Genomic DNA, 27549 nt, shown 5'->3' on the forward strand with positions numbered 1-27549 from the left:
TATAAATATTTTTGTCTTTTGCATTAATCTATCAAGATTTCAATGCAATAATATAATCATTAAAAAAAAAAAAAAATTGGCTTCACTTCCCACTTCCTAGTTCCCATTGTTTACACTTTACTACCTACTTATTCTTTTTTTCCTGAGATTTAAGATTAAAAAATTACTAATTTTTGTTGTTAGGCTTGCTATTTTTTTTATAAGATTTTAGATCAAATTGGTTTGTTGTTGGTTTTTTTTTTTTTCTAAAAAAGAAAAAAGAAAAAAGAAAAGCCATGATACATGTTGGTGTTGAATTGATTTGTTATTGGGTTTATTTAAGGGGTTCAAAATTTCAATTTAGGGCAGTCAAAACAAAAACTTTAAAAATATTGTTATATGTAAGTAAAAAAAAAAAAATTCCAAAAGTCAGGAGGATCATTTGAACCCCTCGAACACTATGTGGCGCCGCCACTGAGCCTTTAGTGTAATCAATAATCATAATAATTTATAAAAACACAATTTTGATTATATATAGAATAACATATGACATGATAGTACGATACACAACAACAAAAAATGATTGTTCTTCTCTATGAAGGGATGTCTACTTTATTCCAAAGAGAACCCTTTTTCAAAAAAGGCAAAGTTCAATATTCAATCATGGTTCAAAAATTCATGATGTAGAATGTATATATCAGCTCATGACCTTGTCTCCAAACCTCACTATTGCCCAATATGCCCATTCTTAATAAGTCCAAGCTAGAGGGTAAACGGTCACATATTTTCATCCAAAAAAAATATGCTTTCTTGACAAAGAATCAAGGTGTGGGATATCTCACACACATGAATGGACCCACCACCTTGCATGTCATGTGAGTGAACAAAAGAAGGATCCATTGTAAAAACCTAACTGTACCAGCTCTTACTTTAAATTCATGACCTCAGTGTACTCAGGAATCTCACTTCTGACAGCTAGGGCTAGACCTAGTTCTGCCTTTCTTTTCTCTCTCTCTCTCTCTGAACTTTTTTCATCTTCTTAAACTTATTCCCCAATACTTATTATTGATCAGTCATTGGCTGCACGAATACTGCTTTTAGAGAGAAAGATGAGACATCACTCATGCTGTAACATGCAGAAGGTGAAGAGAGGACTATGGTCACCGGAGGAAGATGAGAAGCTCTTTAACTACATTTCAACCTATGGCCATGGTTGCTGGAGATCTGTCCCAAAACTTGCTGGTAACATTATCACTGCTCCCCCTCTCTCTCTCTCTCATTGCATTGGCTATATAGCTTTCATAGATTCCTAGTACTGTTTCTCAAATTATCTTTGTTCTTGTTCCTTTTTTTTTTTTTTTCGATTTTCTTGTACGGTTTCTATGAAGCAGGCCTGCAGAGATGTGGAAAGAGCTGTAGATTAAGATGGACAAATTATCTCAGACCTGACCTAAAACGTGGGAGCTTCTCTACCCAAGAAGCAGCCCTCATCATTGAACTCCATGCCATTCTAGGAAACAAGTACCTCCTTCTTTTTCTTTTCCAAAAATGCTTAAATTATTACCAATTTCATTATAAAAATCTTTAAAAAGATGTAACAATAAATATCATTAGTGACACAACGACAACATAATAAATAAATATTTATTTACTTATTTATTATTTTATATTATATTTAACATATAATACCTCAACTTGTAAATCTTATCTGGTATAATTTTTATGTTCCATCTTCTTCTTATATTATTATTATCTTTATCGTAACCTTCATCATGAATATCATTCATTTTTCATGGAAGAGGGAGCTTTTTCTTTTTTCTAACAGGTGGTCTCAGATAGCCAAGCAACTACCAGGAAGAACAGATAATGAGATTAAGAACTTCTGGCATTCAAGCATGAAGAAAAAGCTGATTTCTCACGATGTTCCTGCCACAGCCACCTTTCCTGATATGCACTGTAATGGCAACTCTGAGGAAGGTTTTTCCTCTCTAATTGCAAACCCTAAGTGGATCCGAAGCTCTCAACAAGACCAGCTATACTTTCCCACTCCAACCCCAATGTTGCAAGACTTTGATCATGGTGATCTTAAATTAAAGCAAACCAATTATGGTGCCAATTTGGTTCACTTTCCACCCCTAATAGCACCACCATCATATTCTTCATCTTATGACCCACTATGGTCATTAGGCTATCAACCACATGAACAATTTGATCCCAATCAAGAAGATCAAAATTTCAGCACTAGTGGAGTAACACATTATATTGGTGATGAACTTATTGGTCCAGGACTGACAGCACCACATTATGATGAGGATCCATTAACAGTGCCCATGATTCCAAAACCTTGTGAGATTATTAGTGGTAATTATTGTGGCATGCCTTATTCATGTGCTTCACAAGAACTTGACCCACTTGCTAGAATCCCATATTTTCCAGCTGATTTTAATTATCCTTATGATCCACACATGCCTAAAAATCGTACGGAGAACATGGATTCCATGTCATCATCATTATCAATCGGGCAATTTGTCACAAACCCTAATGATCCTTCAAGCTGGGGGACTTAGTGATGGTACTCCATTGGAGTTAGGTTCTGTCTATCAATTAATGGGCCTATAATTGATAAGATTTATTTATTGTTATGGGCACAATAAATAAGTGAAACTTCTTTGGGAATCCTAAACGTTTCTAGTTAAAGTGAGCAAGGCTGCTGATAATATATGTAGCTTATTCAAGTGTGTCAACTTAATGTTTGTAAATGAATAAATAAAAGAGTTTGTTAACTTAATTAATATATTGTATGAGTTCCTAGTTCTTAGTGCCTAGCAAAGTACTACTCTATATTTGTATCCTTTCATCTCAAAATAATTGAGAGTCTGTAATGATTGTAAGTGATACATACTTTAATAAAATAAAAAATGTAATAATTTTTTTTTGTAGATGGATTCATGTTTCAATAAATGGGTTTGAACTTAAGAAAATTTAAATAGGGGAGAGGAAGCTATTGTGTGTTTTAGTAAAATACTTTATTGATTTTTAAAGATTAAATGTTTTACATCTTTTTATAAAGAATTTATGATCAACAAAAAATATCTTACAAGTCTAACCACATTTTACATGCAAACAAACACCTAAAAATGAGAAAACATTTTACAAAAAATATTTTACTTTAAAATAAATAGAGCGTTAATTAGTACCTAGTTTCATCATTATTTTCCAATTTCAAGTGAGGGCTCCCCTCTTTCTTTCTTTTTCCTCAAATTGGTAGGTGAAAAACACAAATTGATCCACACACTCCATAGTGAATAAAAAAGCAAGAAAGCTCTTGATAAAGTGATACAATCAAATTTGAAAATGAAACCATCATTGCATCGAACAGCCACCGAGCAAATTAAGGAGAGAGGTGGCGCCCGTGCCCCATTGCATAGAGCCTTTGCATAGCCATTGGTGATGGTGGTGGTGAAAGGTGGAGATTTTTTCAAGGAGGAGGTGGATTGGCCATGGAGGTTTGATTCAAAGGAAGAGAGAGAGAGAGAGAGAGGGAGGTGCGATTTTAAAATTGGATGAAATTGATTGATGAATAGTTTCTCAATAAGTGTATTGAAACATTATTCATTTATAACTTTTTGGGACAAAATATTGAGGCTGATACATGAAATTTTGGGGGGAGTTTAGCTACTTTTTGACTACATGTGGTTTTAAATACTCAATTGAGAATGCTCTAACGCATAGATCGGATTGGGTTGAATCATCAAGTTGGGAAAATTTTGTGAGGCCTAATAAAAAAAAAAAGGAGTTCATTCAATCATTCAAGCTCCTTATTCAATAATTGATTATAATTTACACAATGAAAGTGACCTGATAGCATAATGATATCAACACTCTTTATGATGCCATATGTTTGGAGTTCGAAACCTCCTTCCCAATTTACCTAGCAAAAAAAAAAAAAAAAAAACATTACAATTTTCACAATGAAGTCTAATACCCCAACTTCATAAAAAATTAAGTCTCAATATACAAAAATAAATCAAACTAACAAATTCAAAGTACATGTATTTTTTAAAAATTTTATAGCTTCGGTTGGGTCGGGTTTTTGGGTTGAAAATCTTGCCAACACAAAATCTACCCAACTCAATCTCGGGGGAGGAGGAATCCATTGACTTATAAAAAATTTAGGTTGAATTTGGTGGATTGAATGCACATCCCTACGTTTTAAGAATTTTTCTATATAGACTATATATGACACTATTATGAGCCTTGTTTGCTTAAATGTCTTGATTTTCTTTATGACTTTATAGGGCATATTAATCTTAATAATCCGTAGCTTTTGTAATTAATTGTAACTGTTAATGTAACTTTAAGAAAACAAATTAACCTGATTGAGAAATGTATGAAATGAATAAAACCTCTTCAATTTTTTACCGAAATGTTGAGAATTTTCAAATGTAATGTGCAAGGAACACGAATGGTAAAGAATTTCAAGATTTGAAGAGCTAAAAACAACTACTGATATTGATTCAAGTCAACAAATCCTCTCACAAATTAGGTCTCAAGTACATGGAGTCTTTTTCCTGCCAATCTTCTAAACCTTTATTTAAAATTCACACTTCAGTTCATGCATCCAATCGATAAGGATACTTATTGGAGTTTTCCCTCCCCCACCCCCCGGGTAATTATCGAAATCTGACTTATTACTGGATCATTCTAAAAGCTTAGATTTGTGTGAAAACACAAGAGCTTGTTCAAACTTCCAATTAAAAATATGGTTAGATTGCTTTTACTCTAACTTAAGCTATGGTTAGATTGCTTTTACTCTAACTTAAGCTAAGTGTGGAATAAGAGTAAATGAGCGCAAACAATCAATAACACTACCCTAAGCCATATTCATCCATAATCAACAATAAAAGAAAAGCTTAAAGAGTAGGGAAGAGAGATGCAAACACAAGATAACACCGAGATGTGTTATCGAAGAGGAAATCGAAGAACTCGGCGAAAAACCTCTTTGCGACCCTCCAAGTTGAAATCGATCCACTAGAGAATAAAGTTGGAGTATATGAATAACAAAAGACCCTCCAAGTCTAGTCGACCCCATGTACTTGAGCCCTCCAAGCTCCTGCTACCAAATGGTTTCTCGAAATCTTGTCATCTCCAACTTTTCGAATCCTGCAATTTAGCCAGATTGCATCTGCCAATGAATGTCTCCTTCTAATGCTTCCCAATAGCACCAAAATCTCACTTGACACTCAGAATGGGTGTGGTAAGTGTTTGGACTATCAACATCTCAAGGATATGGAGATGGAGACGTAGGAGTTGAGGAAAACTATAAGGAAATGTGTAGATGATTGCGGGTATAACAATCTCTAATTATCATGTGTATTTTCTAGGGTTTTCTCTCTGAAAAGCACTCTTTACAATTTGTAGGTAATGAGGGTATATATAGTGTGGGTAAAGACTTAGAAAAGCAAAATACAACTTTTTACCAAACAGAGAGTTTCGCGAGTGTTTCACAAGATGGCCTTTCCCGTGAGACACTTGCGAAAACCTCCAGGTTGGCTTGACTCTTCATCTTCCGGTCATGTGCTCTACACATGGCTCTTTTGTAGGTAAGCTTCTCGTGAGGCACTCATGAAATCCATTTGTTCATCCTTTTAGGCTTAAGTCTTCATACTCTCTCACACTTATCCCTTACAATTAAAAACCCACATAAATACAGGGAAATATGATTGAAGAAATTACAATCAAATTTGACACAGAATTAAAGCCAACATAAAATAGTTGTAAATTACAACTTTACACATTCATTTGGGAAAAAGTGGGAAAAATTTATAAGTAATTCAATAGGCAAGCCTCAAGTAAACAACACCCCGAAAAAGTATTCAATGGATTTGTTAAATAATGTAATACCTCATAATCAGATACAGCAGGAGAAAGCAATAAAAAAGCAGATCAATAGAGGAAGCTTAATTTTAGAAAATAGAACTTCTCTAAATTAGGATAAGGTCAATTGGTGCCATGAATGTTGTTAAAAGTTGATAGGCCATAAATTGAATGACCCATTGTGATAGAAATTGATTAATTAATTAGCCAAGTTATTAATTAATCAATTTATCATGCAAACGCGTGGTAGCACAAATAAATCACCAATAAACTAATAATGCAGCGAAAAATAAATAACACGGTGATTTGTTTACGAATGGGGAAAAACTAACGGCAAAAACCCCACCGGGTGATTTTCAAGTCACCAATCCCGAAACTCCACTATTATCACAACAAGCGGTTACAAGTAAAGGAATCCAAGTACCTTACCAACCTACAGTTGAACCCTTACCCCAATACCCAATTAGACTTGTTCTGTAGTGACAGTTTCCCTTTCAGATGCACGACTTCCAGTATGTGACTAACCAATTGCGCGGATCCCAGTACGCGACTTCAATCACCAACTAAGAAGGTTGTTGGTTGTAAAGTTCTTCAGTTCAACAACACGATGAAGATCAAGAAGATGCTTGGTCACAAAACCCTATAGTGCACATACACAGCAACTTCTTCAAGAGAAAGATATGAATTAGGGCAAGAACTTCATCTCTGGTCACAATTTGCTTGAACAAAATTTGCTCAAAACTTGTGCAACTTGTGAACCCTTTGACGGCCCTTAAACTGATCATTTTATATGTCTAAGGTTAGGAGAAAAGAAAGCCCAAAGACACATTCACGGATCCCAAGAAAATCAAATTGAAATTCTGAAAATCTTAAACCTCGACAAATAGCAGGTGTCGAGTAGCTGTCGATCAGTTGTCAAGCACACCGAATGTAAAACAGCTTCCTTAAGTTCGATAGATGCAGCTGTTGAGCCAGTTGTCGAACTTTAATGATTTTGCACTCTGAACTTGTTTTCTTGAACAGACTTGAAGACTTCAATACTTGATCTTGAAACAAAGTTTCTTGAAGTATTTAAAGACATCCTAAATCTACCCAAATACAAGTAAAATGTGTTTTGTCAAAGGATAAGCCAATTACATAAAATCATGACATATGTTCTTAACATGTGAAACACATATGTCTTAACAAAAGTAATGCTAAATCAAGTACATGTTTTTAGTAGCAACAAGTATGCAAGCATGAAACTAGCACTAAATGTCAGGGGGAGTTGCAAGGCAGTGTGCATTAGGGAGCAGCTCAACATGCATCATAGGAGTAGGGAAGCCTGCAATTGAATGCAATACATAGTGCATCTCAATATCAAAAGCAAAACAAAGATACAAGCCTAAGTGATGAAGACTTAGAATATTTGTTGGAGTCCATTCCTTATCATGATCAAATCGTACACTCTATACAAGGAAAGATGCCAAGTGGATGTACATGTGTCATAGCTAGGTAGTGCTTAGCTGTAACAATTCTTTCCGTAAAATTCGGAGAGGTAGTTATTCTATTTTTGTACATAACTGTGTATATAAGGATAGATAGAATGATTTTGTAATTGATTCATTCATTTGTATTCATTTTCAATCAATGAGAAGATAGTTTCTATTTAGAGAGTCTTTTTTACGTGGTATCAAAGCTCAAATATTCTCTCTAGAATCTTCTTTCTCTGTCAATTTCTTCTCTCAACTTCAAGGTCCTTCAATGGTGTCCTCAGAAACTAATGTTCCCTCAAATTTACATAACACACAATCCACACATGCAAATGCAAATTCTAATGCTCCTAATCTGTATTTTCTCAGTTCCAGTGAAAATCCAGGAAATATACTTATCACTTAGCCACTACTTGGAATGCGCAATTATCAGTCTTGGTCTAGAGCAATGGTTCTTACACTCACTGCCAAGAAGAAAATTGGCTTTATCAATGGAAAGATTCAGAAGCCAGATGTTGATTCACCTCTGTATGAGGATTGGGAAAGCTGCAATACCATGGTTCTTTCATGGTTGATCAATTCTATGCATGTTGATGTCTCTAGCAGCATCATGTATTGCAAAACAGCAAGATAGATGTGGCTTGAGTTGCATCATGTGTTTTCACAAGGTAATGGTCCTAAGGTGTATGATTTATAGAGGGAAATTTCTCACGTCTCAGAATCACATGTCAGTCACTGAGTATTACACAAAGTTCAAAACGATTTTGGGATCAATTATTGAATTTTAAGCCTCTTCCTGAATGTTCTTGTGGAGCAATGAAGATCTAGAATGCTTCACATGACAAGGCCTATGTCATGAGGTTCTTGATAGGCTAGAATGAGAATTATGAGACTCTAAGAAGTCAAATTCTCATGTTAGAGCCATTCCCTTCAATGAGCAGAGTTTACTCCTTGGTGCTTCAAGAAGAATCTCACAAACATATTGGTCATGGAGTTGCTGGATCCTCTCAGTTAGATACTATGGCTATGTACACCAATTCCAAACGAAACTCCAATTCTAATTGGAACAAAGGAAATGGTAAGAAGGAGAGGCCTTTTTGCACACATTGCAATATGCAATGGCATACAATTGATAAATGCTATAAATTGCATGGTTACCCTCCTGGTTACAAGCCTAAAGGGAAAGTTTGGTGCCAATCAAGCATCATGTAATTCTGTCAATGGTGTAGACAAAGCCATTGTTGTCACAAATCAATGCCCTATTTCCAAGACACAATGTGAGTAACTTCTAGCCTTTCTCAACTCTAGAAGCACTAATTCAGGAGCTAGTTTTGGGGATGCTTCTCATGCTGCAAGTGTAAGTTCTTCTTGCATGTATACTGGTGTGGAAGGGCTGATTGGTATGGCATTTGATGTGGTGGGTACTTCTGCTTCACCCAATCTTAATACCAATGCTGCTTTCATGTCAAGTATAAACTTTAATATACCTTTTCTTCCTAGTCTAAAGCATTCAGTTTTCTCAGTCAATATTTTAGATAGGAATGCCTTTAACAGTTCAGATTGGGTGATTGACATAGGAGCAACAGACCACATGGTGCATTCTTTATCATGTTTTACTACTGTTATAGCTATTGTAAACACCTTTGTTAATTTGCCTAATGGTGAAACAACCTTAGTAACACATGTGGGAACTGTTAGGATTTTAGAAAACCTCATTCTTACCAATGTCTTGTGTGTTCCATCATTCAATTTTAATCTTCTTTATGTTAGTCAATTGTCTAAAACCACTCTTTGTTGTCTAATTTTCTTTGGCAACATGTGTTTCATCCAGTACCTTGCTCATTAGAGCACAATTGGTTTGGGAAGGGAGGTCAAAGGCCTTTATCTACTGCAAACAAGTGTATCAACCTCATCAACTTGTTTTTCTTCAGCTGGTTTTGTTAATTTTGTTGTAAATACTATTGTTCAGCCAAATATTTGGCATTTTAGATTAGGGCATTTGTCAAATGCCAAGTTGGCTTTGATAAGGAACACTAATGTACATATTGACAATGCTAATAAAGTGTTCAATTGTGACATTTGTCCGTTGGCCAAGCAGAAAAGGCTGCCCTTTACTATAAGTACTCATGTTTCAAATGAATGTTTTGATTTGATTCATTGTGATTTGTGGGGTCCCTTTTCTTTTCCTACTATTGCTGGCTGCAAGTTTTTTTTTAACCATTGTGGATGATTGCTCAAGGTGTACTTGGGTTTATTTGCTCAAGCATAAGTCTCAAACACAATCCACTTTAGAGCAATTTTGCACTACGGTTGAAACATAGTTTTCTAAGAAGATTAAAACCATTAAAATAGATAATGGTATTGAATTCATCATGTCTAATTTTTTTTTTTTTTTTTTTGCTAAAAAAGGCATACTACATCAACTTAGTTGTGTTCAAACCCCTCAACAAAATGTCATTGTTGAACACCAACATATTTTGAATGTGGCAAGCACTCTCAAATTTCAGTCTAATACTCCTTTGAAATTTTGGGGGCATTGCATCTTGACTGCTGTTTACTTGATAAACAGAACTCCTTCTTTAGTTTTGTCAAATAAAACTCCTTTTGAGGTGCTTTTTGGTTTTAAGCCAACTTATGATCATTTGAGAGTGTTTGGGTGTCTTTGTTATGCCTCTACTGATCTTTCAAATCATAGGTCTAAGTTTGGTCCTAGAGCTAGGAAATGTATTTTCTTAGGATATCCCTTTGGTGTTAAAGGATACAATGTTTTGGATTTGACCACTAATATTGTTTTCACTTCTAGAGATGTGATTTTCCATGAAAATGTTTTTCCTTTTTCTGCTTCAGCTTCTGATTTCGCAGACCCTTTTATTCTTGGGGTTGACACTACTACTAAAGGTGATTTGGGTACTTTTGTCACTCCTTTTAGCATACCTAATGTACCACTTGATTCCTCAGAGTCTTTTCCCATGTCTACTCATCCTTATGTCACTGAACCTATTTTGGACTCTTCTCCTTATGATGTTTTGTCTAATGATTCCATTTCCTTGTCAGAATCTGTTCCTATTGTTGTTACTAACCCCCTTGTAGATCCACCACCAATAAGAAAGTCTACTAGAGTTCATAAAACTCCAGTGTATTTGCAAGATTATGCTTGTACTGCAGCACTTGCATCACCAAGCACAACTGCCACTTCTCATCCATCGGGCTCACCTTATGACATTTCAGCTTGCTTGACATATTCCCATTTGGTTTCTGCATACAGGTCCTACTTAATGAATGTTAATGGGGGTCCTTCAACTCCTCAATATTTATCTCAGGCTGTTCTTGATCCTTTGTGGAGAGAGGCTACGGATAAAGAGATTCAAGCCTTAGAAGCCACTAAGACTTGGGTTTTAACTCCCTTACCTCCTGGTAAGAAACCCATTGGATGCAAATGGGTGTATAGGATCAAATTGCATGCTGATGGTAGTGTGGACAGATATAAGGCTAGGCTAGTTGCTAAAGGTTATACACAAAGAGAGGGTCTTGATTTCTTATTGACTTTTTCTCCTGTTGCCAAAACAGTTTCTACGAAGGTTCTTATTGCCTTAGCTTCAGCCAAAGGATGACCATTACATCAACTTGACATCAATAATGCCTTTCTCCATGGTAATCTTGATGAAGAAGTTTATATGGCCTTGCCACCTGGTTATCACAGTAAGGGGGAGTCCAGTTCTGATTCTATTTCTGTTACAACAAGTCCTATGGTGTGCAAGCTTGTTAAGTCTCTTTATGGTCTCAAGCAAGCTTCCAGGCAATGGAATGCCAAGCTTTCTGCCACAATCTTAGCTCTTGGTTTTGTCCAATCACAGGCAAATTACTCCTTATTTGTTCACTCTAATGGTTCTCAATTCACTGCATTGCTGATCTATGTGGATGACATGGTCATTACAGGCAATGATTCAGCTTGTGTTGACAGGTTGAAGAAGGTGCTAGATCAGAAGTTTGGAATCAAGGACCTTGGTTCACTCAAATATTTTCTAGGACTTGAAATTGCTAGAAGCCCCGAAGGAATTAGTATTAATCAAAGGAAGTATGCTCTTGATATCTTAAGGAACTTGGTATGATTGGTTGCAAACCAACTAGAACACCAATGGAGCAGCAACTAAAGCTGTCCAAAGGTGATGGAGAGTTGCTTAAAGATGCTAGGCAGTTTAGAAGATTAATTGGGAAGTTATTGTACTTAACTTTGAGCAGACCAGATATAACCTATTCAGTACATAGGCTTAGCCAATTCTTGGCACAACCAAGGGTTCCACATATGAAAGTAGCCACCAAGATCCTTCAATACCTCAAAGGCACACCTGGTCAAGGAGTATTTTTCCCTGTAGAGTCAGATTTGCAGCTAAAAACCTTCTGTGATGCAAATTGGGTAGGCAGCCCTGACACCAGGAAGTCCCTAATTGGTTATTGTGTTTTTTTAGGTGATGCTCTAATCTCTTGGAGGTAAAAAAAAACAAGATGTGGTTTCAAGATCCTCTGCTGAAGCAAAGTATAGGTCTATGGCCACAACCACTTGTGAAATCACTTGGTTATTGTATTTGTTGAGGGATTTACACATACCACATGATAAACCAGCCTTGATGTACTGTGACAACCAGACAGCATTGCATATCTCAACAAATCCAGTTTTTTATGAAAGGTCAAAGTACATTGAAGCTGACTGCCATATAGTGAGGAATAAGATCTTGGATGGCACACTTAAAACCTTCTATGTATCCACACGAAATCAGTTAGCTGATATATTTACAAAGGCACTTGGAGTTGAAAGTTTTATGAGGTTATTGTCAAAACTGGGAGTGATTGATATTTTTAGTCATAAGATTCAATTTCCAGAATATACTAAGGATAATGGAGAAGCAAGAGCTTTGATTTTGAGGGGGGGGTGTTAAAAGTAATGCTAAATCAAGTGCATGTCTTCAGCAGCAACAAGTATGCAAGCATGAAACTAGCACTAAATGTCAGGGGGAGTTGCAGGGCAGTGTACATCAGGGAGCAGCTCAGCATGCATCATAGGAGCAGGGAAGCCTACAATTGAATGCAATACATAGTGCATCTCAGTATCAGAAGCAAAACAGAGATACAAGCCTAAGTGATGAAGACATAGAAGATTTGTTGGAGTCCATTCCTTATCATGATCAAATCATACACTCTATACAAGGAATGATGTCAAGTGGATGTACACGTGTCATAGCTAGGTAGTGCTTAGCTATAGTGCTTAGCTGTAACAATTCTTTCCATAAAATCCGGAGAGGCAGTTATTCTATTTTTGTACGTAATTGTGTATATAAGGATAGGTAGAGTGATTTTGTAATTGATTCATTCATTTGTATTCATTTTCAATCAATGAGAAGATAGTTTCTATCTAGAGAGAGTCTTTTTTACAAATGTCATACTTATCCTTAGATGACAATTTGAAACAAAACGGAAGATTAAAAAATGCAAAAAAAGAAAAAGAAAAAAAAAAGGAAAATATCGAGTAGCTTGATTGAGTTTTTCCTTCTCCCAATCATTTATTCTTTCTTGTTGAGTTTTCTGTTTTTAATTATAGTATTCCATTTTACTTTCCAGAGTTACACATCGATTCTCTATCTAAGGCTTCCTCCTAGCTTTCGAATGATTCTCCATGGGAAAGATGTGGAGCACCACAATATAGAGAATGACATGATGATGTCTCAGGAGGTTACATACCGACCACATCCTAGTGGTGATGGGGTCCCAAAGGATACAAATGTAACACACAAAATAATAATTTTGATTCAATATTCTGTCTGCTTTAGTACAAAAACTCTGATTTTATGCAATTATTGTCATCAGATGATTGCTGTTGTAACTATCAGATTTGTTAAGGACGCGAAATATCATATTGATGTTCACGGATTCAATGTTTATCACAAGAATCGACTTATTAAGGTATGATTTGCTTTAATTACAATATTTAATTATATTTTTCGTCGGCTCCACCCCCCCCCCCCCTTCTTTTTCCTTCTCTTTCTTTATGTTCTTAAGGTTTTGAGATCCTCACACAAACCGGTTCCTTGCATTTGGTATAATGTCTTCCAAACCAAGTCTGTTTTAACACACAAAACCTTGTTGCTGTTCTTAAGTTGTTGTTGGTGTTTTTTTTTTTTTTTTTTGGTTTTTAAATATGTATTATTGGTTCTGTTATGTATGAGAAAACCATTTGAGATGTGTTAATGACTATAAAATTAGAAAATTGAGGAAGGGGTGTGGAACACAAATAGGAACTTTTTGAATGTTTGATATATTAGCCTTGTGGTAATTTCTTGAAACAGTATTATTGACCTTCTCCTTTGCGTTACTGCTGATTCGATTATTTCAGGTTTTATTAAGTTTTTTACTTTTTTTTTTTTTTTTTTTTTTTTTTTTTTTTTTTTTTTTGTCTTCTATATTCTTAGAGTTTCTGCATTTCCAATGAGTCTGTTTAAGGCATGATAGTCGTTTCATTGTCTGAAATTCAAAATGAGGTTCTTCTTGAAATCATTGTTATATAAGGTTTGTTTTTTGTCAGCCATTCTGGAGGCTTTGGAATGCTGCAGGAAGTGATGGTTGCGGAGTTATATATAGGTATTGTTTTTGCTTTGAAGTTTTAGATTTTCTACTGGTAAGTTGACTCAAGCTCACTTCAAATGCACTTCATGTTGAGTTATATTACCTCACAATCAGCTCAATCTAGTAGTGATCACTGATCACTAAGGTATGAAGATCAACTCAAGCTAGTCACTTATGGGGTGTGTTTGAATTGATTTAATCTGTGATGTTTGTGTGTTTTTAATTGAAACTTTCCCATGTGTTTGGCTTTATGTGGAATGGCAAATTGTGTGATGAAGTTGGAAGAATTGGTATTTTAAATTGCCAAACTTGAATTTTGGGTCCGCTGAGTTTGGTTAATTTTGATATTGAGGCTATGTGATTTGTGTACGTTTTTAGACCCCTTAAAACAAATTGTTTAACCTAATATTAAGTCAAGTTGATTAACAAGTTCATTAATAAGATCTAGGTTAAACACATTCAAATCATATCATGTGAATAGTGCGGAAAAGTAAATAACACAACAATATGATAACACAAGAAAACCAAACCGGTAAAAAACCTAGGGAGGATTTAACCTAGCTATTCTCAAGGTAAAATAGATCCACTATGAAAGAATTGAAGTTTTACAATAAGATTTAGACCACTAACATCCTATTACTACCTCGAGTAGAAAACTTACTACCATAACCACCTGATAGCTCCAAATCCATAAACTACTTCTTTCCTTGATCCACAACAACCACAAGTACTCCCACTTGTGTTTTCTTTAAGTTCTTGAAACAGCAACTGAAGAGATCACCAAGTTCTTGATATCAATCTTGATTTTGATAATCCTAAGTATGTATGAAGAGAAAAACCTCTAGATCTCATAAGAGATTCACACACACAGCATGTCAACAACCTCTAAAACGTTGCTAGAGTTTTTCCTTTTATACTTGAAGCAATACATAAAACCCTACATGTCATATGGGTTTGGGCTGAGTTAGAAAATTATGCAGAAAAAATAATCTGCACGAGTTTCGATTGATCGAGCCTTGTAGAAATTGAATAGTAATTTCCTGCAATTACTCGATTCCAACTTTACACATAACCACACTTTGAGCAGTTTAAAACTAGATTAAATGTTTTGATCATGATTTGCCAACATTATACATTGAAGTTCTAATACATTTAGATCCTAAAGTCTTAGAACCTAACAATTTGCTACAGAAGGAACTGGAGTTACATCCATTTTGACCTTGAATTAATACTCATTTTGGGAGCAAAGGAAATGAGTATTATGTGTAAACGTGATTTCATTTTCCTTGATTTTAATTGGCAGTGGAAAATGATGTTTCTTTTGAAATTTTAGTTCAGGTGTATGTGTATATTTAATTGGATTTATGGACATTCAGGTTTTTGTCTGAATTTTGTTGTCGTCGTTTTTTGGTTTAATTGTGTTAAGTGGCTCTGGAAAATGCTTTTTTCTTTTAAAATTGACACATCTTAGACTATAACAATAAATATGAAGTTGGAGCATAGTGAAACCAACCAAGACTTACTCGGTGAATCCAATATTATGTTTTTTCTATCTTGGAAGAGAGATGTCCTACAGTTTTTCTGATAATCATGTGGTTTGGAAAGAGAAATCCAAGGCCCTTGATACGTTACATTTCTTTTGGATGATAATGCCATATTTGTAAGAAATCTATGTTGCTGTACTGTCCCTAGATTGATGTTGTTTATACTTTATATATTCATTTAATAAGAAAAAAGAGCAATTCTGACTACTGCTTGATTACTTTCTTTGCAATTGGGTCACATCTTTGCAAGTCTTTTTTTTTTTTTTTTAGAATTTAAGTTCTTGACTACTTTCCTTGTTGGTTGCTACAAAAACTTAGGAATGATCAAATAAATGATCATGTAACTCACTGTTTAGAATACTTAATATACAAAGTAAAAATAAATGATCATACGGTTTTGTGCATGATTGTGGTTTTTTTTTTTTTAATCTTATTTTGAGGGTCAAAAGATCCTTAAATAACCTTATTTATCAACGGTTGTACATATAAATCTCTTAAACCTTGGTTATTTATAATTTTTTCAAGGGTCTGCATTCCTCAATAAAAGATAGAACACTTGTTTTGAGGGCCACGAAAGCCGTCAAAATTTCCTTTTCAACAGTATAAGTTTTGAAGGACATCAAGGGTTTGTTAATACCTTTTTCAAGGATTTTGTCCCTTGAAAAAAGCCAACTTTGTTGCAGTGATGTAGTTTAATTTCTAATCTCCTTAGCAATCCTTTGGATGAGGGGTGGGATGAAATTATGCTGTTTATTCATCTTATTTAGCTTATGTATAACTTTTTTAAACTTTACCTTTTCATCATGTATAATTATAAAAATGATCATGTTAACGAATGCGCTTAGGACAATTGTTAATAAATCATAATAGGAAAGTTTTGACACAATTTTCATAGAAATATAAAAAACTGTTAACAACATTTATTGTTTTATCATTCTCCTAATAAAATGTTTCTAAAAATGGATCCTAAATCAATGCCTTTAGGGCATTGGTTAACATTTCCCTTATACTTTAGCCAACTAATTTTTAAATTCAATAAACCAATGAAAATAAACCCTCCCAAATGCACTCAGCAATCTAATAGGAAAATGGAACATTAAAATAAATCATTATTTTGTAATAATTTTTTTTTGAAAACAAAATAAAAACTTCTACATTTCATAGGGTTAATGTGTTGGTAGCAGGTACAAAATAGTCTCATTGTTATAACCTCAATGATTAAAGTACCTTATTTTGGTTGCAGGAAATGGGCCATCAACCATCGATTCCATTCTTATCCCTATGTTCATTATTAAAAGTTTCAAGTATGAACCTCAATCTTTATCCTCCTTGGCATGAGAATGTATATCTTATATATTAGACATATACGTTGTCTCTTTCACAGGTAAATCCCATCCAATTAGTGGCAGAGTCAGAAATTCAATTTAGGGGGCAATGTTAGAAGCAAAATTAATCTAAAAAAAATTAATTGATATTAATAGCAAACTAAATACAAAAATATATATATTAATGTAATTTGGAGATTAATCTAAATAAATAGAGTTTAAACAATCAATTTTATTTCTTAAAATAAATTATTGTAAAAGTGTTAAGAGTATAACAATGTACTAGCAATTTTGTATTGTCACTGCCTTGAATATTATTAAAAAATAATGTTGAATTCAACATTTTTTCTCTATTCTTCTAAGCAGTTAAAATTTGGATTATAGCAAAAACAAGATTGGAAAAAAAAAAAGAAAAAGAGTGGAGGCTATAGTTTTAGTGCTATATATGAATATAAGTAGGCCATTTTTTTTTAATAAAAAATAATGATTATGTAGAACCCACCAAGAGGAGAATTGGTATTTTTACAAGTTGACATTGGGAATTATATTACTAGTAGACAATAAAGTAGTGTAAGTGGTGGGCCAAAATGAAAATTGAATGTTCAATAATTGTGAAATTTATTGTGAGAAATACTATATATACTATATAGTATTGCTTTGACAATTGTGAAAAAAATTGTGTAAATTTATTATTTATTGTTAGTAGTTTGGAAACTTGTCAAAAGGACAATACTTTTAGTCTTATGTGGGGCCATTGAACTTTGTTTTCATTGGAAAAAGACAAAAATGTGTTATGTACTTATACAGGACATTAGATTGCTTTCTTTTAGAAGCAGAGAAGTTCTTTTTATTTATGCTAGGGGCAAAGTTGAGATAAAAGAATTTTGTTAGGGCTAAAATGCTTTACAAGTATATTATATATTATATATATATATATATAGGAGATTTGAGGGAGGTTAGGGGAGGCACTTGCCCCCTCTTGCCCTCCCCTGGCTCTGCCCCTGCATCTGATTATAGGGTTCACACTCTATAAGAAAGAATATTTGTCACGCCCCAAACTCAAAAGGGTTCAAAGCATTAGAAATACATCCCAAAGGTACCTGTAGATTTTTCCTTTTTGAAAAATCAAACTATAAGAGATCTTTATTTTCCTTTTCTTTCCATAGGATAAGAATATATAACCATACTAAAATCTCCACATTACAAGCCAGAGTTCTATAACACATTTACAAACAATAACTAAAAATCATGTGCCTCCACATAATACATGAATATATTACAAAATTCTAATTGGATTACACAAAGTCACAATCTTACCAAGAATAAGGAACCTTAACATTGATTCTAGGCCTACCATGCCTAAGGCAAACAAACCTCAAGTGACGAACCTCCAATAGAATTAATTAAGGTCCCGTTGAACATAACAAGATCAAGTCACCAACCATTTACAACAAAAGTCTCCAAATTTAACATAGCACTTCAATCATCACTAATGAAGTAAGCTCCATACTCAAGGTATAGCTAATTAATTTGAAAAACTATTAGAGGGTGGGATGAGCTAAAACCCAGTAAGTAGCATAATTAGTGGAGGTGGGGGAAATGCAAGTTTCATGATGATGAACAATTTACAAAGCATGTTTTAATTTGGGAAATTCTAACTGAATACTGGAAGATCATTTCAATAATAGTATGACAAGAATGATGAAATAATGGAACACAAAATTTCTCAAACTAAATACCTTGAAACTATATACTTTAATCTATGAGCACCAACAATATAATTTCCAAAGCCATAATATTTAACATAAGGTAAATTATCACAAATATACCACAATACCACATAGATCGGTCAGGGGATCCACCCATTCACAATTGGCATAATATTTTCCTCTCTGGAATGCAGTTTCTTAGCCCCATGGACAGTAGCCTCACCCATACCCTCAAGGTTTTTCTCTCCCCCCATGGGCAGCAGGGAGAGCACATCAAATAGGACCTCTTTTGCATGTGGTCTTTTGGCTCCATGGGTAGCAGCCTCACCCACACACAATCAAGGAACCTCTTCCCCCCATGGCCAGCAGGGAAGAACGCGTCATTCAAAGTGAAAGGGTACTAACCTGGATTTGATTCTGTTGTCACAGAGACTACGGAAACCAAATCGGGTGAACACCGGGAAATCACACATGGCATAGTGTTAAACCACATAAACCTCACAGGTTACATTACTTTCAAATACATAGTTTATATCTAGGTAATTTCAGAAAAACCTTAAATAATCTAATTTCCACAAAATTTGTAAGGTTTTCAACTTCATTCTTGTCAATAGATTTTCTATCAATTTCCCATATAACAAGACAAGATAAGCATCTTTAAATTTTCTAATATACCATAAAATCCATGATTTCCTTATCAAAGATTAAATAAAAGATGCTCATTTTTTCATATCAACAATTCATGCATTTCCCTAAAAGCTACTTATCTTGCAACCTGCAAAAAACCTACTTATCTTGCAACTTGCAAAAAACCTAATTCTCCAAGTTCCAAAGGAGATTAGCTAAAATCTAAACAATATCAAGCAAACCTAACACAATAAGCATAAAACTTGAAATTGTATCTAGCTACAATTTAGGAATTGCCAAATAAGCACTTAATTAGGCAAGCCTACTATTTAACCTCATCAATAACATATTCTATTTCCAAAGTTTCTCAACAAATTAATTTACAAGGCATAGACTCCAATTTATAAAGTTAACCCATTCAATATCATCTCCAACATTTTGACTAGCTTCCATAAGATTTACACAACATCATCAAGAGACCCATGTAAGCAAAATCAAAATATCCACCAAGACAAAAATTTAGAACTTCAACTAACTCCAAATAAACTCAATAGCAATGGAAAAACTAGATTTACCAACCATTACATGTTATAACTCAAAACCCCTAAATTTCCACCATAAATAAACCTTAGATAGTCATCATTAGCACAAACCATAAACTCACTCATCAAATAATTCCACCAAAACAAAACTCATACATATAAACACATAAATATCACTTCCAATGCTCATAAATCACATAGGTATCATTATTAAAGTTTAGATAAAAATAACCTCAAGCAAAAGTGTAAAACCCACCAAAAAGATTAGAGATTTTTACCTCAAAAAGATGTGAAGGTGCTTATAGGTTCTTAAGGATTTTTCGGTGATCTTGCTGGAAAAATGATGGTGGAATTGGTGGTATGGAGGTACTGGTGAGAAATCAAAAAATAATAATAGTGAGTTTCAGTTAGCTTAATTGATAAAGTCTCTGATAGTTAAATAAGAGATTTGAGGTTCAATCTCTGCCTACACCAAAAACTGATTGATGTCTTGGTCTGACGATAAAGAGCTATCATCAGGAGCGGACGCCATAGGTTGAAACTATCTCCAAAAAATAAATAATAATAATAATAGTAATAATAATAATAATTACAAGAGGGAATCGGACCCTTCTCTACCCTATGGCCTAAGGCAAAAATCTGGCAATAATAAAGAGATCGATGGGAATCATGAATCATTCCCTCAATTTCAAACAAAAGTGCCAATTTAACAATATTTATCATTCTCCATATAATGATTACATGCCTAATGTACTTGTAATACTTCTAAGTCAACCCGTTCTAGAGTAGCAAAATAATAGACCTTAAATGTTTGGTAGAAGTGCTACATTATTCCATTAATTCTATCATCGTACATTTATGTGATCATTGATATGTAGTATATGTATATATAGAATCTTTCATTACAATCATCATTACCATCGATTCTTGGTTTTTGTTGTCATACAATTCTGTCACCCTCAACAAGAGTGTAGCACTGGGGAAACTTAGAAAGCATATTCATACATATATTATCATTTACATCAAGCAAGTTATCATGATTAAGAAAAGAGTTCATCATTAATTTCACCTTTGTTGTTCTTCATCGATGTAAATCTAAGTATGCGTATTAATTTAGCAAGAACACCAACCCTAATTTTCCTTCTTTGGTACATTGTACTTTTAAATCTTTAGTTATGGAACTCAAATATATGACTATGGTGATTGATCATCATCCAATCATAGACATTCATCATCATCATCATATACAAGATAATGATCCTTTAAAATTTAGAAAGTAATGATCATCATATTTTAAAGAGTAATATCATTATATACAATATAATAATCCTTTAAAATTTTAAGAGTAATGATCATCATTTTCAAGATAATAACCCTCTAAAGTTTTAAAGGTAATATTTATATTATATAATTATTAAAACCATAATCATCTATTGTGAAATTGAAGGATTCAATTTTGCCACGTCAACAACATTTAAATAAATATTGACCAACAATAATTTAAATACTTATTTAAATCATTATCCACGTCATAAAATAGTGAGAAATGCTATATATGGTTACAACATTTTTCTAGTAATAAGTTGTTATTAGTATTTACTTATTATTAGTGAGAAAAAAATAATTCCAATAAGGTTTAATTTAAAATCAATAATAACTTAAAATCAATAATAACTTATCACATAAAATTTATTATAAAATTGTTATAAGAATATTATAAACACATAAAACTTCTCTAAAATAATTCATTCCACGGTAGATTAATAAGGTTTTAAGAAACTCTACAATATTGAATTATCCTACAAACCTTAAAGAATATTAATCCACCATTTCACGTGTCAACATTCTCATTCACTGCTGCTGATTTTTGCCAATCACATCTATCAATCGAATTCCAGAATCAAGCAGCAGTGGATGAGCATTACCAAAAGTAAGTATTAATTACTTAAGTTAAATGAAAGTATTTAGAGTCTATTTGAGATCTGTTTATTATGTTAAAATTGAAATTTTTTTACTGAAAGTACTGTACATAAAGGTAAAAGTTAGCTAAAATAGTACAATGAGACTTATGAATAATATCAAAAAGTACAACAAGATCCATAAATAATAACAAAAATAAATTAAATAGTAAAATAAATTGACAAAAACAACCAAACAGATACTTAAATGGAAAAGTTATTGCTTATTACCTTCTCCAACATGACTATTTTTGACTAAGACTTTACATCTTTTTAGCATGGCCCTACAATACATGTACCTGATTCGAATTCCTTCGCAGATTTGTTGATACACATTGGCAATCACTAAACGAAGTACTCTAACTACAGAGGTAGAAATAGTAAATAACGTGTTTCTGGAGAGGCAACAATAGTTGGTTAAACCAATATTTCAAAGATAGAATGGGAAATTGTGAATTATCCTAAAAATAGAGAGGAAATTACTTTTTCCTCAAAAAAAAATTTATAGTAAATTATTAGAATAATCTTGAATCAATAATTAAATTTTTAAACATTTTGATAATAATTTTAAATTGAAGTAGTTTTTTAGACTTTTTGAATTAAACTTTCACAATAGAAATTATAGTAAATGATTGAGTTAATTTAAAAATAAATAATGACATTTCATTTAAATTTCTTTCAAATTTTAATATTTCAATTTCAATTTTTTATTGAAGTTTCTTAAATTTATGAAACTTTGAAATGAGTATTTCAAACTTTTTGAAACTTTTGTAATAGAAAATACATTAAATGAATAAAATAACTTAAATAAATGATGAAACTCTTTTTTCAAATTCTTAAAAATTTTAATAAAAAAATTTGATTGAAGTATCTTAATTCTTTCATAACTTTTTTTTTAAGAATTCACTTAGAGTAAACTAACTTATAAAAATTAAATATTGAGACACGTGATAAAATAAAAAAATAAAAAAAAATTGGTTATAGACGTGTAAAATAAAGCTACAAAATGATTGTATATATGACACGAGAAGAAAGCATCCCCATAGCCACAATTTTGATTATATAGAATAATATATGACATGATATAACGATACCCAACAACATAAAATTATTGTACTTTCTCTATATATGAAGGGAGATCTACTTAATTCCCTAGTACCTAGTTGCTAGCATTGATTGAGCCAAAGTTTTGGAAGCTTTTCTGATTCAATATCCAATCATGTTTTCATGATTTAGACTATATTGCCAGTCCCATAGTCCCATGCAATACAGAACTAAAAAAAGGATACATTCTAAGCAATACAGCTCTTAAAGGATCATGCTGCAAGTTTAAGCCCTGTGCTACAAACCCTAACTGGGCCACCATGGTACAGCTCTTACATTAAATTCATAGCCTCAGTTTACTCAGTGGTACTCACACTTCCAAATTACCCATTTCTTTCTTTCACTTTTTTTTTTTTTTTTTTTTAACCTAGCTAGTGCTGCCTTTCTTTATTATTTCTTATCTCTCTCTCTCTCTCTGTGATTTTTTTCATCTATTTAAACTTATTTCCCAGTACTTATTTATCATCAATCTTGGCTACACTAACACTGCATTTAGAGAATAATACTGGTTTTATAGAGAAAGATGGGACATCACTCGTGCTGTGACAAGAAGAAGGTGAAGAAAGGACTGTGGTCAGCGGAGGAAGATGAGACACTCATCAACTACATTTCAAACTATGGCCATGGTTGCTGGAGCTCTGTCCCAAAATTTGCTGGTAACATTATAACTACTCGCTCGTCTCTCATAATTGCACTAGCTTTATAGCTTTCATGGATTCCTAGTATTGTTTCTTAAATTTTTTTCTTATTATTATTTTTTTCCGGTTTCGTTGTATGGCTTCTACGAAGCAGGCCTGGAGAGATGTGGAAAGAGCTGTAGACTAAGATGGATAAATTATCTCAGACCTGACTTAAAACATGGGCACTTCTCTCCAGAAGAAGCGGCCCTCATCACTGAACTTCATGGCATTCTAGGAAACAAGTACCATTTTATTTTACTTCTCCGAAAATATTTAAACTATTACCAAATTTATTTTATATATATTTATAAACTTTACAAACCAACCTGATAATACATATCCTTAATGACACGACACGTCAACAACCTAACAAATAAATTATTGAAAATTTCTTATATTTTATTTAATATATAATATTTTATTTAATCTTTTTTTGTCATTATTATTCTTATCATCACCCTCATGCATCATGAATATCATTTATTTTTTTCATGCAAGAGGGTACTTTTTTCTTATTTGGACAGGTGGGCTCGGATAGCCAAGCAACTACCAGGAAGAACAGATAATGAGGTCAAGAATTTTTGGAATACAAGAGGAAGAAGCTAATTTCTTATGATGTTCCTGCAATAGCCACCTTTCCTGATGTGCACTTTAATGGTAACTCTGAGGAAGGTCTTTTCTCCCTAAATGCAAACCCTAATTGGATCCTAAGCTCACAGCAAGACCAACTAGAACTTGACCCACTTGCTAGACTCCCATATTTTCCAGTAGGCTGTAATTATCCTTATGATCCACACGTGCCCAACAATCATATGGAGTACATGGCTGCCATCATGTCATCATCGTTATCATTAGCATCAACATTGTCAGCATTATCAAGCGGCCAATTTGCCACAAATCCTAATCTTCCTTCAAGCTGAGAGACTTAAGACACGGTACTCTTTCGGAGTTAGGTTCTATTTATTAATTGACGGGGGCCAAAATGGCCATATATCACCTTTTTTGAAAATTTTTAGCAACAAAACACTGTTTCGGAAATAAATGGCAAAGTACCACTTTTTTTAGAACTCGAGTTTCAGAAACTCGAGTTCCTCATCAGTTCTGCTACCATGGCACTGCTGAGTTGGATTTGTGCGAATAAAAAAAATTATGTGGTACTCGAGCTTGGTAAACTCGAGTACCATTTACACAATACTCGAGTATACCAAGCTTGAGTACATTTTATAAATAAAATGCAAAAAAAAAAAAAAAAAAAAAAATTACACAGTACTCGAGTTATGTAAACTCGAGTACTGTGTAATTTTTTTGTTTTTTTTTTTGTTTGTTTGGGGATAAACAACAAATAAACCTAAAGATAAAAATAATTTTTTTTTATGTTTTTATTTATTTAAATAGAAGCATTGTAAAATATAGAGATTTTAATTTCGAAATATGAATTTAATTTTTACATTAATTAAAATTGTTCACTGTTTTCTCATAAAAATTATTCACTGTTTTCTGTATAAACAATTTCTACGATTTTGCATAAAATTATTTTCTGTTCAGCATTATTTATGAAATTGTTCGCTCTTTTTTTTGCATAAATTATTTTCTGTTCACTATTTAAAAAATTGTTCGCTGTTTTCCCATAAAACATCTAGTGAAATCGTGTTTGCTAAATTTAAAAGCCAAATCTGAATGCTTTTTCATGTTTAAATTTCACAATAATCGAATTTGTTTTCCTGCATTGATAAAATCTGTTTCTACGTTAATAAAATTTGCTCTCTACACATCATGTTTACTGTATTTTCGAAGCTACTTACCGCATTCATAAAATTTTTTTTTTGCATTAATTAAGACTATTCACTGTTTTCTCATAAAAATTGTTCACTCTTTTCTGCATAAATTGTTTTCAACATTGGCGCAGTTATTGCACTTATATGGCTTTTCTATTTTTTTTAAATATGTAACCATATGAATAATGGACAAACTCCATGAAAGAAAAATGAATGATTCGTACAAATCACCTAATGGTAAATGCCTCGAAAATTTGAATTTGTAAAAAAGTTCGAATTACTTGAATGTAGAACTGTTCACTAAGTAAAACTATTTTCTGCATTAATTAAAGCTGTTCACTGTTTTCTTATAAAAATTGTTCACTGTTTTCTGCATAAACTATTTCTAGCATTCTGCACAAAATTATTTTCTGTTCAGCATTATTTAAAAAATTGTTCATTCTCTTTTCTGCGTAAATTATTCTCTGTTCACTGTTTAAAAAATTGTTCGCTGTTTTCCCACAAAACACTTAGTGAAATCGTGTTTTCTAAATTTAAAAGCCAAATCTAAATGCTTTTTCATGTACTTCACAATAATCAAATTTGTTTTTCTGCATTGATAAAATCTGTTTCTACGTTAATAAAATTTGCTCTCTACACATCATGTTTACTGTATTTTCGAAGCTACTTACCACATTCATAAAATCCATTTTTTGCATTAATTAAAACTGTTCACTGTTTTCTCATAAAAATTGTTCACTCTTTTCTGCATAAATTGTTTTTAGCATTGGCACAGTAATTGCACTTATATGGTTTTTCTATTTTTTTTTAAATATGTAACCATATGAATAATAGACAAACTCCATGAAAGAAAAATGAATGATTCGTACAAATCACCTAATGGTAAATGCCTCGAAAAATTCAAATTTGTAAAAAAGTTCGAATTAGTTGAATGTAGAATTGTTCACTAAGTAAAACTATTTTCTGCATTAATTAAAACTGTTTACTGTTTTCTTATAAAAATTGTTCACTGCTTTCTACATAAACTATTTCTAGCATTCTGCACAAAATTATTTTCTGTTCAACATTATTTAAAAAATTGTTCACTCTATTTTCTGCGTAAATTATTCTCTATTCACTGTTTAAAAAATTGTTCGCTGTTTTCCCATAAAATACCTAGTGAAATCGTGTTTTCTAAATTTAAAAGCCAAATCTGAATGCTTTTTCATGTTTAAATTTCACAATAATCGAATTTGTTTTTCTGCATTGATAAAATCTGTTTCTACGTTAATAAAATTTGCGCTCTACACATCATGTTTACTGTATTTTCGAAGCTGCTTACCGCATTCATAAAATCTGTTTTTTGCATTAATTAAAACTGTTCACTGTTTTCTCATGAAAATTGTTCACTCTTTTCTGCATAAATTTTTTTCAGCATTGGCTCAATTATTGCACTTATATGGCTTTTCTTTTCTTTCTTTTTTAAATATGTAACCATATGAATAATGGGCAAACTCCATGAAAGAAAAATGAATGATTCGTACAAATCACCTAATTGTAAATGCCTCGAAAAATTCGAATTTGTAAAAAAGTTCAAATTAGTTGAATGTAGAAATGTTCACTAAGTAAAACTATTTTCTACATTAAGTAAAACTGTTCACTGTTTTCTCATAAAAATTGTTCACTGTTTTTTCTGCATAAACTATTTCTAGCATTCTGCATAAAATTATTCTCTGTTTAGCATTATTTAAAAAATTGTTCACTCTCTTTTCTGCGTGAATTATTCTCTGTTCACAGTTTAAAAAATTGTTTGTTGTTTTCTCATAAAACACCTAGTGAAATTTAAACATGAAAAAACATTCAAATTTGGCTTTTAAATTTAGAAAACACGATTTCACTAGGTGTTTTATGAGAAAACAGTGAACAATTTTTTAAACTGTGAACAGAGAATAATTTACGCAGAAAAGAGAGTGAACAATTTTTTAAATAATGCTAGACAGAAAATAATTTTATGTAGAATGCTTGAAATAGTTTATGCAGAAAACAGTGAACAATTTTTATGAGAAAACAGTGAACAGTTTTACTTAATGCAGAAAACAGATTTTATGAATGCAATAAGCAGATTTGAATATACAGTAAATATGATGTGCAGAGGGAAAATTTTTATTAATGTAGAAATAGATTTTATCAATGCAGAAAAATATATTCGATTATTGTGAAATTCAAACATGAAAAAGCATTCAGATTTGGCGTTTAAATTTAGAAAACATGATTTCACTAGGTGTTTTATGAGAAAACAGTAAAAAAATTTTAAAAAGTGAATAGAAAATAATTTATGCAAAAAAGAGAACGAATGATTTCTT

At 32.7% G+C, this 27549-nt stretch overlaps 3 protein-coding genes and 1 pseudogene across 3 annotated transcripts; all 4 read left to right on the forward strand.

Annotated features, from left to right (window-relative positions):
• The first annotated feature begins 965 nt into the window (after positions 1-965).
• Positions 966-2714, forward strand: LOC115992843 (transcription factor MYB26-like). The gene is made up of 3 exons (XM_031117078.1): positions 966-1221; positions 1371-1500; positions 1805-2714. Exons 1-3 carry the CDS (start codon positions 1089-1091, stop codon positions 2544-2546), a joined length of 1005 nt encoding a protein of 334 aa, XP_030972938.1. The 5' UTR covers positions 966-1088; the 3' UTR covers positions 2547-2714.
• Positions 2715-11463: 8749 nt separating this feature from the next.
• LOC115989914 (uncharacterized mitochondrial protein AtMg00810-like) lies at positions 11464-12408 on the forward strand. The gene is made up of 3 exons (XM_031113787.1): positions 11464-11816; positions 12013-12150; positions 12297-12408. Exons 1-3 carry the CDS (start codon positions 11464-11466, stop codon positions 12406-12408), a joined length of 603 nt encoding a protein of 200 aa, XP_030969647.1.
• Positions 12409-13006: 598 nt separating this feature from the next.
• Positions 13007-16816, forward strand: LOC115989520 (protein MICRORCHIDIA 7-like). Its single transcript, XM_031113215.1, has 4 exons — positions 13007-13103; positions 13188-13283; positions 13903-13958; positions 16731-16816. Exons 1-4 carry the CDS (start codon positions 13035-13037, stop codon positions 16780-16782), a joined length of 273 nt encoding a protein of 90 aa, XP_030969075.1. The 5' UTR covers positions 13007-13034; the 3' UTR covers positions 16783-16816.
• A 6459-nt stretch (positions 16817-23275) lies between these two features.
• On the forward strand, positions 23276-24352 carry LOC115989916 (annotated as a pseudogene).
• The last annotated feature ends 3197 nt before the right edge of the window (positions 24353-27549 follow it).

Source organism: Quercus lobata, chromosome 5, assembly GCF_001633185.2.
Source record: "Quercus lobata isolate SW786 chromosome 5, ValleyOak3.0 Primary Assembly, whole genome shotgun sequence".
Lineage (NCBI taxonomy): Eukaryota > Viridiplantae > Streptophyta > Magnoliopsida > Fagales > Fagaceae > Quercus > Quercus lobata.

Excerpts from the sequence above, each read along its gene's own strand:
- LOC115992843 (XM_031117078.1), top strand. The coding sequence starts at position 1,089 with ATGAGACATCACTCATGCTGTAACATGCAGAAGGTGAAGAGAGGACTA. Across the intron at positions 1,222-1,370 it reads ATCTGTCCCAAAACTTGCTG|GCCTGCAGAGATGTGGAAAG; the intron begins GTAACATTATCA and ends TCTATGAAGCAG. Across the intron at positions 1,501-1,804 it reads CATGCCATTCTAGGAAACAA|GTGGTCTCAGATAGCCAAGC; the intron begins GTACCTCCTTCT and ends TTTTTCTAACAG.
- LOC115989914 (XM_031113787.1), top strand. The coding sequence starts at position 11,464 with ATGGAGCAGCAACTAAAGCTGTCCAAAGGTGATGGAGAGTTGCTTAAA. Across the intron at positions 11,817-12,012 it reads GATGCTCTAATCTCTTGGAG|GTCAAAGTACATTGAAGCTG; the intron begins GTAAAAAAAAAC and ends TTTTTATGAAAG. Across the intron at positions 12,151-12,296 it reads GGAGTTGAAAGTTTTATGAG|CAACAAGTATGCAAGCATGA; the intron begins GTTATTGTCAAA and ends TGTCTTCAGCAG.
- LOC115989520 (XM_031113215.1), top strand. The coding sequence starts at position 13,035 with ATGATGATGTCTCAGGAGGTTACATACCGACCACATCCTAGTGGTGAT. Across the intron at positions 13,104-13,187 it reads GGGTCCCAAAGGATACAAAT|ATGATTGCTGTTGTAACTAT; the intron begins GTAACACACAAA and ends TATTGTCATCAG. Across the intron at positions 13,284-13,902 it reads ACAAGAATCGACTTATTAAG|CCATTCTGGAGGCTTTGGAA; the intron begins GTATGATTTGCT and ends GTTTTTTGTCAG.